The following is a 15923-nucleotide window of genomic DNA, read 5'->3' as shown; positions in this document are numbered from 1 at the left end:
TTACCCCAAAGACTTGAAAATCCATATCCAAAAAGATATTTGCACATCGATGTTCACAGCAGCATTATTCATGGCAGCCAGGACATGGAAGCAACCAAAGTGTCCTACGATAGATGATTAGCTAAAGAAGCTGTGGTATATATATATATACACAATGGATTACTACTCAGCCATTAGAAGAGATGAAATACTGCCATTTGCTACATGGATGGACCTCAAGATGATCATGCTAAGCAAAATAAGCCAGACAGAAAAAGTTGAAAATTACATGATATCACTTATATGTGGGATATAAACCTAAAAGACAACAAATGAACAGGACAAACAGAGACTCATGGACATGGACAATAGACTAGTGGTTACTAGAAGGTAGGGGGAAGGGGGAGGTAGATGGAGTAAAAGGGGTCAAATATGTGGTGACAGAAAGAAATCTAACTATGGGAGGTGAACACAGTGTAAATATATATATATGCCTTACTGTTAAAGTGTACAGCTGAAACATATTGGATTTCGTTAACTAATGTCACCATAAAAAAATAAAATAAAAATAAATAATAAATAAATAAATAAATAAAGATTGTAGGTCACCTCAAATATCAACTATAATTGAAAAATAAAAATAAAGGATTTGTAGGTCATGGCCAGGAGTCTGTACTGAGCACAAGTAATACTAAAAGTTTTAGGTGTGAGTAGATTTACATTCAAACTGCCACATGAGGACAACTGGAGACCATCTGGAGGCAGGGGAGGCCAGGCAAGAAGCTGTGGCTGTCGACCCAGGAAGGGGGAAGAAGCTGAGAAGCAGCAGTAGCCATGTGACTTAGAGGGTTTTGATGCTGCTGGACCGGTGGTCAGACTGGGAAGAGGAGGGTTTTTGTTTTTTTTTTTTAACAGCACCAAAAGAATAGCTTTATTGGGAGAGTAAAGCAACAGTACACTGCCAGGTGTGGAAGCGGGCCCGAGCAAGAGAAGGGTGGCTCAAGGACCTTGATATTCACTTTTAAAGGATCACTATATGGAAAATATAGTAACCAGAGTTGGGGGACAGACAAGGATATAAGCAGGGGGTCAAGTTAAATTATTGTAGTACCCAGAGGAGAGGCAGGTGACTTAGAGCATAGCAGTGGAAATGGTATTTGTGCAGTGACTACCCCTCATTTTTTGGCTGCATTTGGCTCCTTGTCTACTTTTTTCCGAGGCCCTGATCAACTGGGGAGCAGATGTGTTTGTGTCAATGTCCACCACCCCCACCAGCCCAGGAGCCCAAGGATGGGAGCCAGGCTTAGTTGAGCTCCAGCACTGCTCAGCACAGGGTGGGTGTGGCCACGCTGAGCCTCCGAGGGTGAATCAATGAACCAGTGAAGGAATGGAGGAGAGCCATCCCCACTGCAGCCTTGCATCTGAAAGCACATGGATATCAGCAACCAGAAATGAGTGAGAAGGAGGAAGATGGGGCAGATGGCAGGCGGTTTTATGGAATGAAATGGGGTAAAATGACAGCAGTTACAAGGAATCAGGGCAAAGCGTAGCAACTACCAGGATCATCCCAATTTGGTGTCCGTGTGGGTGGGTCTCTCTAGTCAGCCCTCAGGTATCTGCCCTAAGACTAGCACCATCAAAGCAGGAAGCCATAGGCAGAGAGTGCAGTTGCCAATGGTCAAGCAACCTGGAGGGGAAATACCCTCTGGAGCAGAAAAATCAAGGAGAAGAAAGCCTCACAAATGAAGCTGGCCCTGAAAAGAATTTGAAGTAGGCCAGGTAGGAGCCAGGGTCCTGCCCTGCCTGAGGGCTCAAGCTCAGAAACATCTTCAACAGAAAGCAGTGGAGTTAGGGCTGGGGCCAGGGAGGAGTGAGGGGACTCTGCTAGCAAGGCCAAGAAGCTCCTAGTCTGTCACAGGCGAGCCACCCATCAGGCAATTGCAGTGCACCGAGAGGTGACGTGGCAGACTGAGCTGAGACAGCTCACTTGCTTCTCAACTGTTAATTCCCAAACCACCTCTCTGCCCCTGGACCACTGCCCTAGCTCAGAACTCAGGCCCTCTCCCCCAGATGATGGAACAACCTCTTTATACCTCTCCAGCCTCTGTCCCTTCAATCTACTCTCCTCACTGCATCCCTGTGATCCTTCAGGAGCTCCCTATTGTCTTGAGACAGGATTCAAGATCCTGAACTGGCCCCCCAAGTCCACCCTGATCTGGCCTTACCTATTTCTCTGCTGCTTCTCCTGTGCCCACTCAACATGCCTGCATCTACCAAGCTCATCCTGGTCTTTGGGCATACTGTTCCTTCTCCCTAGGATGTCCTCATCCCCTATCTCAGCCCCTGGGAAATATAAACTCAACAGAGGTCCTCCTCCTTCAGGAAGCTTGCCCAGAACAATCCAGTCCTTGGCCAGCCCTGTGAGCATCCTCTACCAGACTGTCTTGTCTGGTGCTCACCTCCCCAGGCCTGTGGGCTCCTCTCTTCAACATCACCAGCTCAGGGTCAGCACTCCAGACTCCCTGCTACCCTGTGCTGGCCACTGAGGACAAAGATGTATAACATGGTCCCTGCTAGCAAGGAGAGCCAGTCTGCTAAGGGAAGCAGCACCCTCACCGCAGATGCCCACCGCATGCGGCAGATGGAGATGGAGGGGGAAACTGGCCATCTACTCCAGAGCTCAAGGGAAGAAGGGAAGGCCTTTTAGAGAAAGAGGGATCTGAGCTAGGCCTCAAAGAATTTGATAGTAGAGGAGCAGAAAGGGTATCTCGGTAGAGGGAAGGAACAGAAGAAGGAAGAAAAGAAAGGACAATGTCCAGCAAAGTAGGGCTTAGCCTACGAGGGGGGAGGGGAAAGGTAAAGTGTTGGGGCTGCAATATCCACTCGAAGAAGGCTTGTGTTCATCTTTTGTGTGATGAAAAGGAACTAGGGGGTGTGGGAGCAGGAAACTGACATGGCTGGAGTCAGGCTCTAGAAGGTCAAGTCTCCAACCCCCAGTGCCCTAACAATGACGGCCAGAAAGTACACAGACTAGAAACCATTTCTTGATTGTTAGTGGGGCTTTGCCCAGTTATATCCACTGGCTGCCACATGCTGGGGATGGTCAGGGCAGAGACTGGGCATCAGGGCAGGAAAGAGGGAGCAAGGTCCAGACTTGGGGAATCTGGGCTTCTTGTAGAGGGGAGGGGGATAGGGGACATGGAAGCCTCTGCCCCTCCGGCTAAACAGTTCTTCTCAGGGTGGCAGCTGTGTCCTGACTAGGCTGGGCACAGACTGAGTGGGTCTCAGGTCCTCCGGAGCCAGCCAGGTGGCTGGGCAGGCAGCAGTCAGAATGGCTGCTTTTCAGGGGTCATCAGTCGCTCTACCTCCCGCATGAACCTCAGACACAACTCTTCTTGCCACGGCAGAGTCACACACTGCACGGCCACAGGCAGCCCCAAGCTCTTCTTCATGGCCTGTAGGGAACACAGGGATCAGGATGGGAGGCAGTGAGGGAGGATCCCACCCTGGGCCAGGAAGCACCCCAGCTGGAGAGGAGGGGCCACAGAGCAGAGCCAGGCCAAAGTCTTTAAGGGTCTTGCATTGTTAAGGATGGGCAAAGACTACATGGATTTATATTGTTTCCTCCACAGCAGCTAGGGTATGGGTATGGGTGAGTCCAGGGGAAGGGGGACATGGAGCTGGCCAGGCCGGGCCCCATGGCCTTACCTTCTGCAGCACCTTGTCCCACATATCCCCAAAGTAACCCCTGCAGTGTTCCATCTGGGCCTCGTCCTCAGCGGTCACTGTGGTGACAGGCACCACCCCCGCTGGGAAGTCCAGGCAGTTGTAGAGCATAGTGTAACTGACAGCTCCTAAAACATAGCACAAGTGGCTAGAGTAGGCCAGGTAACCTTCAGTGTCAACTGTCCTGTCTGTGCCTCAGTCTTCCACCCTATGAAATGGCACCCAGCCTCCAAAGACAAGGGCTGAGACTTCAGTGAGTGATGAAGCCCAGGAATTTAGATCCAGGGCAGGCTGGAGAGCCTGCTGATGCTTACTCGGTGCCCTTGCCATCTGGCTTCCCTGACTTGGAATGTTGTTCTTATTTTCTTGGCTTACCTAAATCTTACCTGGACTTTAAACACCACCTCCCAAAACCACGGACTATGTAACTCAAGATCTCCAGCTTGGATAATGTGGAGGACAGGGAGTTCATTCCCTCCCAGGGCATCCCATGTGACTCCCATCTCTCCAGCCCACCAAACTGTAAGCCCCCCAAAAGCCAGGCCCTCCCCCAGGGCTCCTCTTCTACGACCCAGCCACCCTGCTAGGCACAGGGCTGACTTTGTAGAGAAGGGACAGGTGGGAGTGTCAGAGGCATGATGTAGCAGCAGACCTCACCTGTAGCCTTGCCTGGATCACTCAAGTTCATAGCAGGGCCTAGCATGGGAGTGAGCAGCACATCCAGGTCCAGTGCTCTCCACTGGGCAATCACAGAGTTGCGGTACACCTAGGGAGGGTACCAGCACAGCAGGTGACACACTCAGACTCAGCTCATCATATGGAATCGCCAGTGCAGGCACTGTGGTTGGGATGGCTCTGGCCCCAGCACCTGCCCCAGGATCCTAACTGAGCCACACTGTGATGGAGGTCCTTGGGGCACAGAGGCCTGGCTGCCTTCAGGGGGCGTTAATTCCTCTACCTCTTTCATTAACTGTAGACACCATTTTTCCTGCCACATAGTGCTCAACCACAGGTGGCACCAAAGGAGCAAAGAAGCATCCAGGATAGGAGACCCAGGCTGACCCAGCCCCCAAGGATGTGCATTTGGACAAAGTGAGGGTCAGAGAGCAGGCCCCAAGCAGGTCAGTCCAGGGTGTGAAAGGGGAAATGACAGGCCACTCCAGGAGACCAGGGGGACCAGGGGCCAAGAGACCCCACTGGCAGGTACCCTGTCCACCCCCACCCCCACCCACCCTACTCTAGTCTACAGGCTCTGGCCTCACCTCGATTTCATGCTGTAGTTCCCAGAGCTTTCCAGCAGGCCTGGGCAGAGAAAATGAAGTCATGGGCCATGATGGTCACAGCCACAGAGATTAGCAACATCAAACCCCTATCTTAACATCTTCCAGATCATATCCTGTAGGGACCCTTCTCAACTCTATGAAAGCTCTGAGAGGGAAGTGCTACAGGGCAGAAGCTCAAATCCCTACTGTCCTGCTCAGATCAGGCCCAAAGAGGGACTTAGGCTGGGTCCTTTAGTGACTCTACAGCAGAGCCAGAACCAGACCAGGCTCGACTCCTAGTTCTCCTTAGGACACAGGACAGCCAGAGCTGTCAAAGGTCCTAAATGCATGGTGGTGAAAGAAGGAGGAAGTCCATAGGAGCCATTAAGGGTCAGGAAAGACCCAGTGCAGCTTAGTTCAGTTCAGACCTCTAAGAGCATTCTCTCTCACAGGGTTCCCAGTATCCCTCTCTCCCCTGCCCCATGCCAATTCCTTCCTGGTCCATTCTACCCTTCTCCTTTCTATCCTCTCTCATCCGTTCTCTCCCTCAGCCAGACCTCGACCCTGCTAAAACAACTTTAAAGTCCCATCTGAAGGCCACAGAGGGACTGTGTAATAGACTCTGTAACTAACTCAAGATCTCCAACTTGAATAGTGTTGGGAACAGGGAGCTCCTGTCCTCAGCGCTATTCAAGTTGGAGATCTTGAGTTAGAGTTGCCACGTTGGCGGGGCCGCTTCCAGGCTCAGAAGCTACTTCCCACATCTTTTCCTGTCAGAAACCACTTAAACCCAGGTCAGGGGAAGAAGGGGGCAGGCATCTGGGCATGGGAAATATTCTTACCGAGACCTCATGTTGCTAAGAAAGGCTGACAACCTTGGGAGCTGCAAAAAGACAAGACAGAGTCAGTGACTCAGCTTTGGGCCAAGGGCTGACAACAATCTTCTTCAGGCCAAGCTATCCGTGCCTCTTCCCTCTGTCCCTGCCCCCAGGTCTCAGGTTGGCACCCCTTTCAGCATGCAGGCTGGCTCAAGATTATAGGGCACGGGAGGAGGAGAGGAATCTGGGTGGGGGCTGGACAGAAGAGGAGCCCATGCCTGCCCAAACCAAGAGAGGCTAAGGAGAAGGGAGAAGAACCCCACAGGCTCCTTCCCACCCACCCCACCCCTTCCATGCCTTGTGCCCTAACCAGAGGCTTCAGCAGGAAAGCCAGCAGTCCTTTAAGCCACTCAGGCAGTTTCAGAATCAAGATAAGGTCCCCCAGGCAGTGATCCACGAAATCACCTTTGCTGGGAGACAAAGGGTCCAGTTCAGGCACCCCCACTCCAGATATCCCTCCCGGCTTACCCCTACCCACTGTATCCCTTCATTCTCTACTCAGCAACTCTGTCCACTTCCCTCCTCATCAGACTCCAGTAACCGCTGGTCTTCAACCCCTTCATCTGCCTCCTTTCAAACATGTGACTTGTTTCTGCTAATCCTTTGGGGTGCCTGGGCTCTACCCCGCCCCTACTGGAGCTCCCCAAGGTGGGACTCTGTGTCTCCCTCACTGGAAAACTAAGCTCAGAATAATAAGGATTGAGGGCAACATCTCCCCAGCCAAGGTTTGATACTGAGGGCATCCCCCTATTGATGATACCAGCCTGGAGGCACAGATGGGGCTGTCCAGAGTGAGCCACCCATGATGCTTGTCTCTGAGGCTGTCTCTGGCTCTAGATCTCAGGGAAAAGTCTCAGGTGGCTGATCTTGGGCTTCATTCCCAGAGCCTGAGTGAGGGGCAGCCCCTTCCGCTGAAGCCTGGATCATGCCCAGCTACCAGGGGAAGTCCAGTCAGCCCACGTATGTCACAGAAGGCACATTCACAAGCCTGTCCTCCACCCCTGTCAACCCTTAAAGATGGAAAACATTGAAGTAGAACCAGTTTCTCTAAATGTGAGCTCTGCAAAATCGCTTAAAGCGGGTCTGGTCCAACCCGTCCACTTTACAGAAGAAAAAACTAAGGTCTTGCTTGAAAAGAAAATATGTGGCTCAAGACAGAAGAGCCTGAAATCATAGATGTCTAGGCCCCTGTCCTCTTGCTTGATCCTGCCCTTGTCTCTCAGTCTCCCTGGCGAGGTATCTCTAGGCTCAACCCACAGCTGGAGGGGTGGCAAGGTCCCTGACCAGAATGCTCAGAACTTGTTTATAACCAGCTGAAGCCTAATCCCCAACTTTCTCCATACTGCGGAGTCACAGCCACCTCACTGCTCTCCCTGGGTCTACCCATATCCTGATCCTACCACAGACCTTGAAGCCCAGCATCACTCACAAGTTCTGTAGAAGGGTGACACCACCATCACTGAGCAGCCCACCTATCGACAGGGTCTCCATAGCATAGGGTATGTTGCTCGGCAGGAAGGGAACCAGCTGCAGAGATTGGGAGGTATAAGGCCCTCAGACCTAAAAACCCTTGGGCCCTATCACCCCTGTGCTGCCCAGGTGGCCCTGAAGATGGATGGGACCAACCCTGCTCACACAGTAGCCCTCACTGGAATCACAGAGGTGGCCTTTACTGGCCCATGAAAACTCCCTGCAAAATGCCCATCATGAGAGAAGTCTGGATCCACACAAACTTCTCTGAGATGAGCAGGCCAAAACCTACTGGCCCACCATCTCAGGGTGCCAGGAACCTCTGGACAGCTGTGCACTATTGTTTGTGGTTGATGAGGCCCTCCCCATGCTGCGCTCACACATCCCCAGCATAGGTCTGAGTTCACTGTCAATCAATTACCCCCAAACTCCTGATCAGCCCTCTATGCACTGATGCCACAGGGACACAGTTCCCATCCCCAACTACAAAATAATCAGGGTGCAAGGATGCCAGGAAGGGGTGGTAGCCATGGGCGCCAGGAAGGCTTCCCTGAAGGAGAAGCCGTGCCAGACTTCCGGGATCCTGCAGCCATACCGTGTGGCCAGCAGCCTCCAGGCTCTGCTTGGTCTCCAGCAGGGCCCGTTTCATGGCTGGGGTGGGCATGGTATAGTTGTCTGTCTCATAATACCCCACACGCAGGGGCTGGGAGCTTCTGTAGACCTGGAAACAAAATACAGGAGTCAGATTAGGACGAGAGAGGGTGGCCCGAGGCAGGGCTCCCAGAGATCAGAGAAGCTACTTAGCCTGACACAGATGTGAGGCTGCGGCTTGGATCCCCTGAAAACTGCTTGCCCACTAGGCCAGCCCCTCTGCATCTGCCACTTTCACGAAACACCTTCACAATAACTGTGTAGGTGGGCAGAGCAAGGATGAGGATTCCCATTGGTCATATGAGGAAACTGAAGCTCCAGGTCTTTATAGGGCAATAGGCCCAGAGTGGGGCTAGGACTTGTCCAAGGCCATTCAATGCAGAGTGACAATGCTAGGTCCAGAATCCAAGCAACCTGTCTCCTGAGCAGAGGCTCTGCACTGCCTGTCTCAAGAATGCAAGTCCTGGCTCCCACGATAAATTGTTCCAGACCTCAGGACAAGGACCTCATCTCATCTCCTCATCTCCTCCCTCTCAGGAAGGGGCCCATGAACCACTGGGTTCAGTTAGAACATCATCATCTGCTGCAGCAGGGGAGCTCACCCCAGCCCAGATCTCCCACCTGCCAAGAAACGCTGAGGCCCACTCTCCTGTCCAAGGGCCCTCAACCCTACCACCTGGGCTGGGTGAGGGCAAGACGTCTGTACAGTAGAAATAGAGCTTACATTACACAGCTTACTGTCCATGTTAACATGACTTTACTATTCTACTATCTGCATCTATCTAACTTGCCTACTCCTGAATACTTTTATATAAGGTACAGATAACTTTACTGTTCATTCTTGAAAAGACTTACCAACTCTTCGACAGGAGTATCAAAATACAGTTTATACTCTTAAGACTCCCTAAACCCCTCGCCTCAAAATCCTCACCTTGCTGTGTCCACCAATCCTAAACTATTATGTCGTGATCCTTACAAGCCCCCACATTGAAATATCTGCCTTAAACCAGACTTCGAAATCTCAACAAATATCCCAACTTTGCCCCACTCCCACTCCCACCCCTCCCAGCCCTGGTGCCACCTAAGGTTCTGTTGAGGCAGCATTTTTCCTCACCACAGAAGTTAATAAACTCAGCCTTGTCTGATCAACAGGCTGTTTGGTAGTATTTTGGGAAGCCAGTATTCAACGCTGCACACAGATCTCAGCTTTCTCTAGGAGAGAGACAGCTCTGCTTTTAACCATCCTTAACTCACTCAGCCTACGTGCCAAGCATCCTATTGAAGGTTAGGGACATGGACACAAATACTGAAGAAAGGCCATTTACTGAGGGTCGAACACAGGAGATACAGGAGTTCTCCTTCAAGTTGTTCTCTGGGCTGGGAAGTGGTTTCTCAGTGACAGCAGCAGAGGCTCGGGCCAGAAGGCGAGGCCCGTCCTCAGCAGAGACTCCAGGTTACCTATTTGGAAGACCGAGTTTCTAAATGCAGGTAAGGGCTCCATCTGGTGGCTGTCTGCGGAGCAGCAGCTGACTCTAGCCTCAGACTCCAGCGAGGTGGTTTTCAGGAGACAGGACTTCCAAGGCCTGCCCACACTACCTGGGCTGCTCTCTGGGCTCAGGAACACCACTGATAACTGAACCCACCGCCATACCGACCCCTACTCCTGCTTACCTCCTCCTTGAAGGGCAGTGGGGGCACAGTGGGGTCCAAGCGGAACATGTCCTCACACAGCAGCGCTCGCAGGCACAGCGCCAGGCTCTCCACATCCCTGGCCATAGGGCCCACTGACGCCTGTACTGTGGGGAGGAGAGGGAAGGGAAGAGAGATCACTTGGCCCCAATGGGCTCTGGGGCTGGGTCCGAGCAAGGGTTGGGCCATGGCCCAGGAGTGTGGGCAGAGACAGGAAGTAGGAACTCAGACCTAGAGTAGCCTGGGAGCTAAATTCTGCCCCTATGAGAGGCAAGGGCAGAGGTGGATCAAGCAGAACCCACCACCCCGCCAACCAGGGCACTGAGAGAACCACAGACCTCACCTGCCACCTGTCCATAGACACAGCTCTTCAGGCCAATCTTGCTGAATAAGAAACACAAGATGTTGGAAACAAAAAATGGTCAACCTCTGCCCCACCCCACACCCATACAGTACTCACCACTTGGAAACTAGGGCCAGAGGTGCTGTGACTCTCCCTCCCAGCAAAATCCCAGTAAGGGAACCCCTGCCCGGAGCCCAGAGAGATGGGAAGCTAGACCAAGGTCACACAGAGAGGGGTCCAGAAGCTCCCTCCACCCGTCACCTATACAATACCTGAGACGGTTCCCTGTGGGCTTGAGGCCACAAATGCCACAGAAGGAGGAGGGAAAGCGGATGCTGCCTCCAATGTCAGTGCCTAAGCCCAGCGGGGAGCCTCCAGCCCCAATGATGGCCCCTTCACCCCCTGAGGAGCCACCTGGGCTCTTGGAGGAATTCCATGGGTTCGTGGTCTGGCCAAAAAGGGGATTACTGCAGTCGTAGCTGGATAAAGCAAGAATGGGTCAGCCATGTCATGCTGGCAACAGTGACCCTGTCTCCACCCAGCACCTTTGAGACCCAACCTGAACATGGACTGAGGGACGTTGGTGTGCACAAAGGGCACAGCACCCTGCAGCTTCAGCACCTGCACCATCACACTGTCACACTCTGCTGGCACTCCTTCATTCAGGCTCAAGCCCAGTGTCGAGTCCTGGCCCTAGAAGGTGGATTGGGCACCAAGAGGGACATGGCTGGTAAGTCAGGAGCCCTTTAGCAGCCAGGGTCCACTCCCATCACCCTCACAAAGGCCAAGGCAAGGCATACCATGGTGCCCTCTCAAAGTTTCTGGACCCGATACTTCCTCTGAGGGCCCAGGGTGACCTAGGACACAGAGCCTGTGGGCAGGGATGGGGAGAAGTTGAGGCCTGATACTGAGGCATGGCATACCTTGTAGCTGAAGCACTCCTTGAGACTTACAGGGACACCATAGAGCAGACCCTGCCTTGGGGCCTGAGACAGCTGAGTTTCACAGTCTGCCAGGTAAGTGGTCACACAGTTGGTCTCTTTGTTCACTTCCCAGGCCTGGGGGAGGGAGAAATGGACACAAGGCAGAGTGAGGCTTGCCTTTTTTTAAAAAAAAAAAAACTATAGTAAAATATACATAACATAAAATTGGCCTTTTAAAGTATACCCGGAGAGAGAAAGGGTAGCCAGCACCATGGCTCAGAGCCAGAAGCATAGAGGATAATCTAGAGCCCAGCACCCACTTCACTGGGGACATCTGGCCCCAGCCTCGCCTTGGCTGTCTTGGGCCTTTAACCCCAAAAGGAAGAGAGAGAGTACTCCCAGGGTCAAAAGAACAACATACTGGCCTCAGATGTCCTCCACAGGGAATGAGCTGAGAGGAGAATGACCCTTGACCACTGCCCTCCTTCTCCAAGCCCCACCTCTGTCCAATGAAGCAGATGGGAACTAGATCAGGCAGATCGCCATCTCAAACCACACTGGGAGTCAGCCAGCACAGAGCAGGGCTAGACCTAGGCTCCAGCCTCTCACAGCCCAGTACACTTTCCTCTGCCCCAGGCCTGGCCCACACCTAGCCCAGCTAAGCCTCCACTCTCCCAGGAACTTCTAAATCTGATAATCATGACATATGGAGGAATGACTGACAGCAATCACAGTAAAGGGCATGGGAGCTTGACTGAATGACACACTCATTATGTTTGTCTCAGGAACTTGCTAGAGCCCTCAAACCACACTCAACAGGCCCCTATAGTGGGAGAAGGCCAGGGTAGAAGCGGTGTAGCTTTCAGTAAATACTCCTTGTTCCTGTAAAACACCTGAGAAAATGGGTGTGGGTCCAGTTGTCAGACTCAGGCACATGAAATCTGTTTCCATTCACACCCATCCAGGGATGCCCCGCCCCCCCAAAAAAAAGAAAAAAGAAATTTGTTTCCAGGCTACCTAAGGTAGGAGGCCAATCTAACCAGAATGCTTTCTTATGATCTCTTTCAAGAACTCATATACAAGTCACACTCATAAAGCACAATTCTTTCTTTCTCATTTCAAACATATTTCTTGAGCGCTTACTATATGAAAGATATAGTGTACAGCACTAAAGTGCAAAAACAAATAAGATAAGATCTGTTCCAAAAAAGCCCACATTTAACATGAGAAATAGACAAGGCAAGCCCTATAACACAATGAGAAATGCACTATTAGAAAGTGAATGCTGAAGAGGAAACCCTAACTCAGGTTGGCAGGAGAGGAGGGTCAGGGAAGGCTTCATGGAAGAGGGGACTTCTCTGAGTCCTGAAGTCTCACCTGTAGGGAGCTAAAGCTCCCAAAATTCAAAAGAGTGCATGGATTATCTTGGGAGGCCTGCTTGCATAAAAAAAAAAGGGGGGAAAGGCTGGTTCTGTGGAATTCTAGGAAAAGATTAAGTATAGACAAAGGGAGTGTCAAAGGAAGTGTTGATTGTACCTCGATCTTCAGGATGTTACTTTAATTATGTTATCTTGGGATACACAAAGGAACAGATTATGTATAAAAAGGAGCATAAGAAATAAACTCGGAGACACAGTTGTGAGATCTGTTCTCCCTCCTGCACCCTGTCTGTCTTCTCTTTTTTCTCAGTCCCCGCTCCCCTATTCAGGTACCTGGTTTGACTTGTTCGGCTGGTTTCAGACACTCACCCAAGTAGGGAAAAGTCAAGAGAGAAGGGCCTTCCAGATAAAGGGAACCCCACAAGAGCCAGTGCAGAGCATGACAAGACCTGTGTGCCAGGGAACCACTAACAGTTGAGCTACTGATGTCCCAAGCTCCAGGAGAGCTTGGCCAAAGAGGATGCTGGGGACTGAGTAGAAGCAGAAGGGCAGAGCCTGAAGAACTGGGGACCTGAAAGGGATCTGGACGGGAGGCTGGAGCTTGATCATGGAAGAGAAGACAAGGTTGGCTAAAGTAGGGTGGGGACAAGGAGATAAGCTGGAGAGAGCTATATGAAGGGAACAGACCAGTCTTAGGGACTAATGGAGTGGAGGCAGAAGGGAGAAGGAAGGCTGGGCTGAAAGCCTGGTTTCTAGCTAAGACAACACGTTCAGTGTCACCTCCACCCCATACACACAGAGTCGGTCAATCTCAGTCTATTTGTCTGTCTCTCTCCCCTCTCGTACACACACACACACACACACACACACACACACACACACACACACACACAGCTATGGCTCCTTTCCTCTCTGGTAGCCCTGGCACTGTTGTCCCACCAGGGCCCTCAGCAGGATGAAGTCTAGGCCAGGTTTTCCCCACAGTCTGTGCAGAAAGAGCAAATAGGAAGCAGCAGGCAAAATAACTGGCTGGCCTTGGCTGGCCTTACCTTTCCCAAGTAGGTGAAGAGCACAGCTCTAGGACACAGTTCCCCACTGTGTAACTTCTGCACTAGTTGAGGCAGGGGCAGGGCCAGCAGCGCCTCTGAGTCCAGGTCGGGATTCTGAGAAGACACCTCAGATCAGTTCTCCACTCCCTGCAGGCCCCACATGCCTGTAGCAGATATCTGTGGCCCATGTCCTTAAGTCACCATACCAACTAAGCAGATGCACAATGTCACATGCCAATCCATGAGAGACATGCCCATCAACATACCCAACACTATGACCCAGCCTGTGCAGGTCCTTGCCACCTGTAAGCAGTACAGATATTATCTGTACTGGAGGGGATACCCTAGGAGAGGCCATGGTCAGGCTAATTATTAAACCATTGAAACCACCACCACTGATGGCTGCCTACTGTGTGCCAGATGCCATGCTGGTGTGCTCTCTATTTTGATTAAGTCTTACTACCATTCCCTTTGCACAGAAAAAGAAATTGAGGCTCAGAGAGGGGAATTGCCTTGCTTAGAACGGTACAGGCAAACTACAGTTCTCTGCCCACTCCGCATGGGCTGCCCCGCTGGCTGTCCACTTGCACCTGACCACCCAACCCCTGGCAGGATAGGTTAAAACAAGAAGACTCCATCCAGGTAAGTTGGGCTGTAGCTGGAGGCCACATCCAAGAGAGGATTTTTCATTCATTGCACAAATATATATTAGGTGCCTACTCTGTAACAAGTGCCACACTAAGCATGGGGGTACAGCAGTGAACAAAAAAGGCATATACATACTTTGGGGGACTTACACAGGGCACAGGGTTGGGGGTGAGTATTTGTTAAGTAAACAAATAAGAATTTTAGATAGTGAGAAATAACTTAAAGGAAATAAAACCAGGTACAATGAGTGGGCAGCATATAGGTAGAGGGTAGTCAGAGAAAAGCTCTGTGAAGGAGACATTTTATCAGACCCAGGCCTCGAAGTCTCCAAGAGTCCCTGGGATCAGCCTCTGCCTACAAACACCTAGCTGATTCCTCTTCAAGAGTGCTAGGCTAATTAGAAAGCACAGGCTAGAGAAGATCTGAGTCACAGCCAACAATTCTACCTTTATCCTCTCCTGCTCTTGCCAAAGTCTCCAGGAGCTGTCTCAGACACCTGAAGAAAAAGGCCTCTCTTCTAGGCCGCTCCTCCATCCCCATACACACACTGAGCTGATCCAGAGGGAGAAAAGCTTGTTGACAAATCACCCAGGGAAGGGCTGGAACTAAACCTGCTCATGGAAGGGGATTGTCAGGGGTTGGCCACAACCTGGGCAGCAGGAGCTGGGGAGACTTCCATTCCGGCCCTACTCTGTCAATAACTCCCTGTGCACTTAGGCAAGTACCTTTACGGCCCCCCTTGGGGTCATCACACACAAATTGATAAGTTTGAACTGTAGCTATACGGATTCCCTCGGCCATTACTCGGTGAGGCTTAAGTCCTAAACCCTAACATCCTATTGATTCTCACACTTTCATTTTAACGTTTTAATTGTCAGTGATCTTGAGATTCTTTGGCACGGAGCAAAGGTCCTCTCTTTGACACAGTGCGAGAATGGCCTTCCACGACCTATCCTTCCTTCCGTTCCCTTCCTCCCCTTGGCCCCATCTGCCTCAGAAACAGGACGAAATACATTAGGGCAAGGATGGGTTCCGAAAGTTACAAGCCGGCGCAGCCTGCCACCTGCCCCTTCACGCGTCTAGACAGCTGAAAAGTGCTACTGGGGGTACTCAGACCTGGTGCCTCCCGGGACTCCCGATCTCGACCCCGGCCATCACCTGGAGCCGGAAGCGCTGCGCCGCCTTGTCCATGCTTTCCAGGGCCGCTTTCTGTTTCTGTCGCGCCCGGACCGCCGCACCCCGCGCCTTTCGGCGAGCAGACCAGCGCAGGGCCACAGCCGTCGCTACGAAGCAGCAGGCCAGGGCAGCCCCGGAGACGCCAGAGAGCGTAGCCCACAGTTCATCCAGCATCATGATCACCTGTCGCCGACTGGTGCCAAGAGCGACAAGGAAGCAGTAAGCACGGATCCCAAGGCAAAATCCAGCCTGGATTGGCCAGGGACGCGTCCGCCTGCGCAGAAGGAATGGGAGGAGAGTCGCAGCGCCGCAGGGCCGCAGGAGAGCGCGCGGTTGCCTGGCAGCCGGCCGGGGGTGGGCGGTGCGCAACCGTCGAGGTCAAACACCGCATGGGTTGCTCTCTGCGTCATCCCGCCCTGAGCGAGGTGAAGCAGATGGAGCTGGAGGAACACCTGCTTCTCGTGGGCGTTCTCGGAAGCATGACCTTAGCACCGATACGGCATCGTTTCTTGGCCTGGCCTGAGCCCCGCGCCCCTCAATGCCCCAACTCCCAGAAGACGCGACCCAGTCGGAGCTCCCTGCAGGAAAGGCCAACAAAGCGGGGGGGGGCAGGGAAGGGCAGAGTAGACCTGATTAATTCCCGCAGTTTAGCAGCATATCTCTTGGAGAACCTTGTGTCATTCAGGGCAGGGCCAGCACCGCCGGGCGCCCACCTTACCCCTGCGCGAGGCTTACGAGGGGGAGAGGAGT

At 52.2% G+C, this 15923-nt stretch overlaps 1 protein-coding gene across 11 annotated transcripts in view; it reads right to left on the bottom strand.

The window, feature by feature from the left end:
- Nucleotides 1-1456: 1456 nt before the first annotated feature.
- Nucleotides 1457-15923, bottom strand: part of LOC120620255 (fatty-acid amide hydrolase 1) — a 40970-nt gene continuing 26503 nt past the window's right edge. For 4 of the 11 annotated variants that reach the window (XM_039884976.1, XM_039884985.1, XM_039885037.1 and 1 more), the window contains 15 exons: nucleotides 13350-13463; nucleotides 10922-11056; nucleotides 10558-10691; nucleotides 10271-10477; nucleotides 10116-10181; nucleotides 9999-10039; nucleotides 9638-9762; nucleotides 7911-8036; nucleotides 7275-7372; nucleotides 6156-6255; nucleotides 5810-5850; nucleotides 4968-5007; nucleotides 4363-4471; nucleotides 3688-3833; nucleotides 1457-3434 (listed from right to left, as the gene is read on the bottom strand). In XM_039884976.1, the coding sequence (XP_039740910.1) occupies nucleotides 3306-3434; nucleotides 3688-3833; nucleotides 4363-4471; nucleotides 4968-5007; nucleotides 5810-5850; nucleotides 6156-6255; nucleotides 7275-7372; nucleotides 7911-8036; nucleotides 9638-9762; nucleotides 9999-10039; nucleotides 10116-10181; nucleotides 10271-10477; nucleotides 10558-10691; nucleotides 10922-11056; nucleotides 13350-13463 (1611 nt within the window). In that variant the 3' untranslated portion in view covers nucleotides 1457-3305. Of the gene's footprint in view, nucleotides 3435-3687; nucleotides 3834-4356; nucleotides 4472-4967; nucleotides 5008-5809; nucleotides 5851-6142; nucleotides 6256-7274; nucleotides 7373-7910; nucleotides 8037-9637; nucleotides 9763-9998; nucleotides 10040-10115; nucleotides 10182-10270; nucleotides 10478-10557; nucleotides 10692-10921; nucleotides 11057-13349; nucleotides 13464-15155; nucleotides 15448-15923 lie in introns of those variants that run through there. The other 7 variants (XM_039885006.1, XM_039885015.1, XM_039885055.1 and 4 more) reach the window with 6 other exon arrangements.

The sequence above is a fragment of the Pteropus medius genome, unplaced genomic scaffold (genome assembly GCF_902729225.1).
Source record: "Pteropus medius unplaced genomic scaffold, Ma_sr-lr_union100, whole genome shotgun sequence".
Classification (NCBI taxonomy): Eukaryota; Metazoa; Chordata; class Mammalia; order Chiroptera; family Pteropodidae; genus Pteropus; species Pteropus medius.
This window is presented reverse-complemented; position numbering and strand designations above follow the sequence as displayed.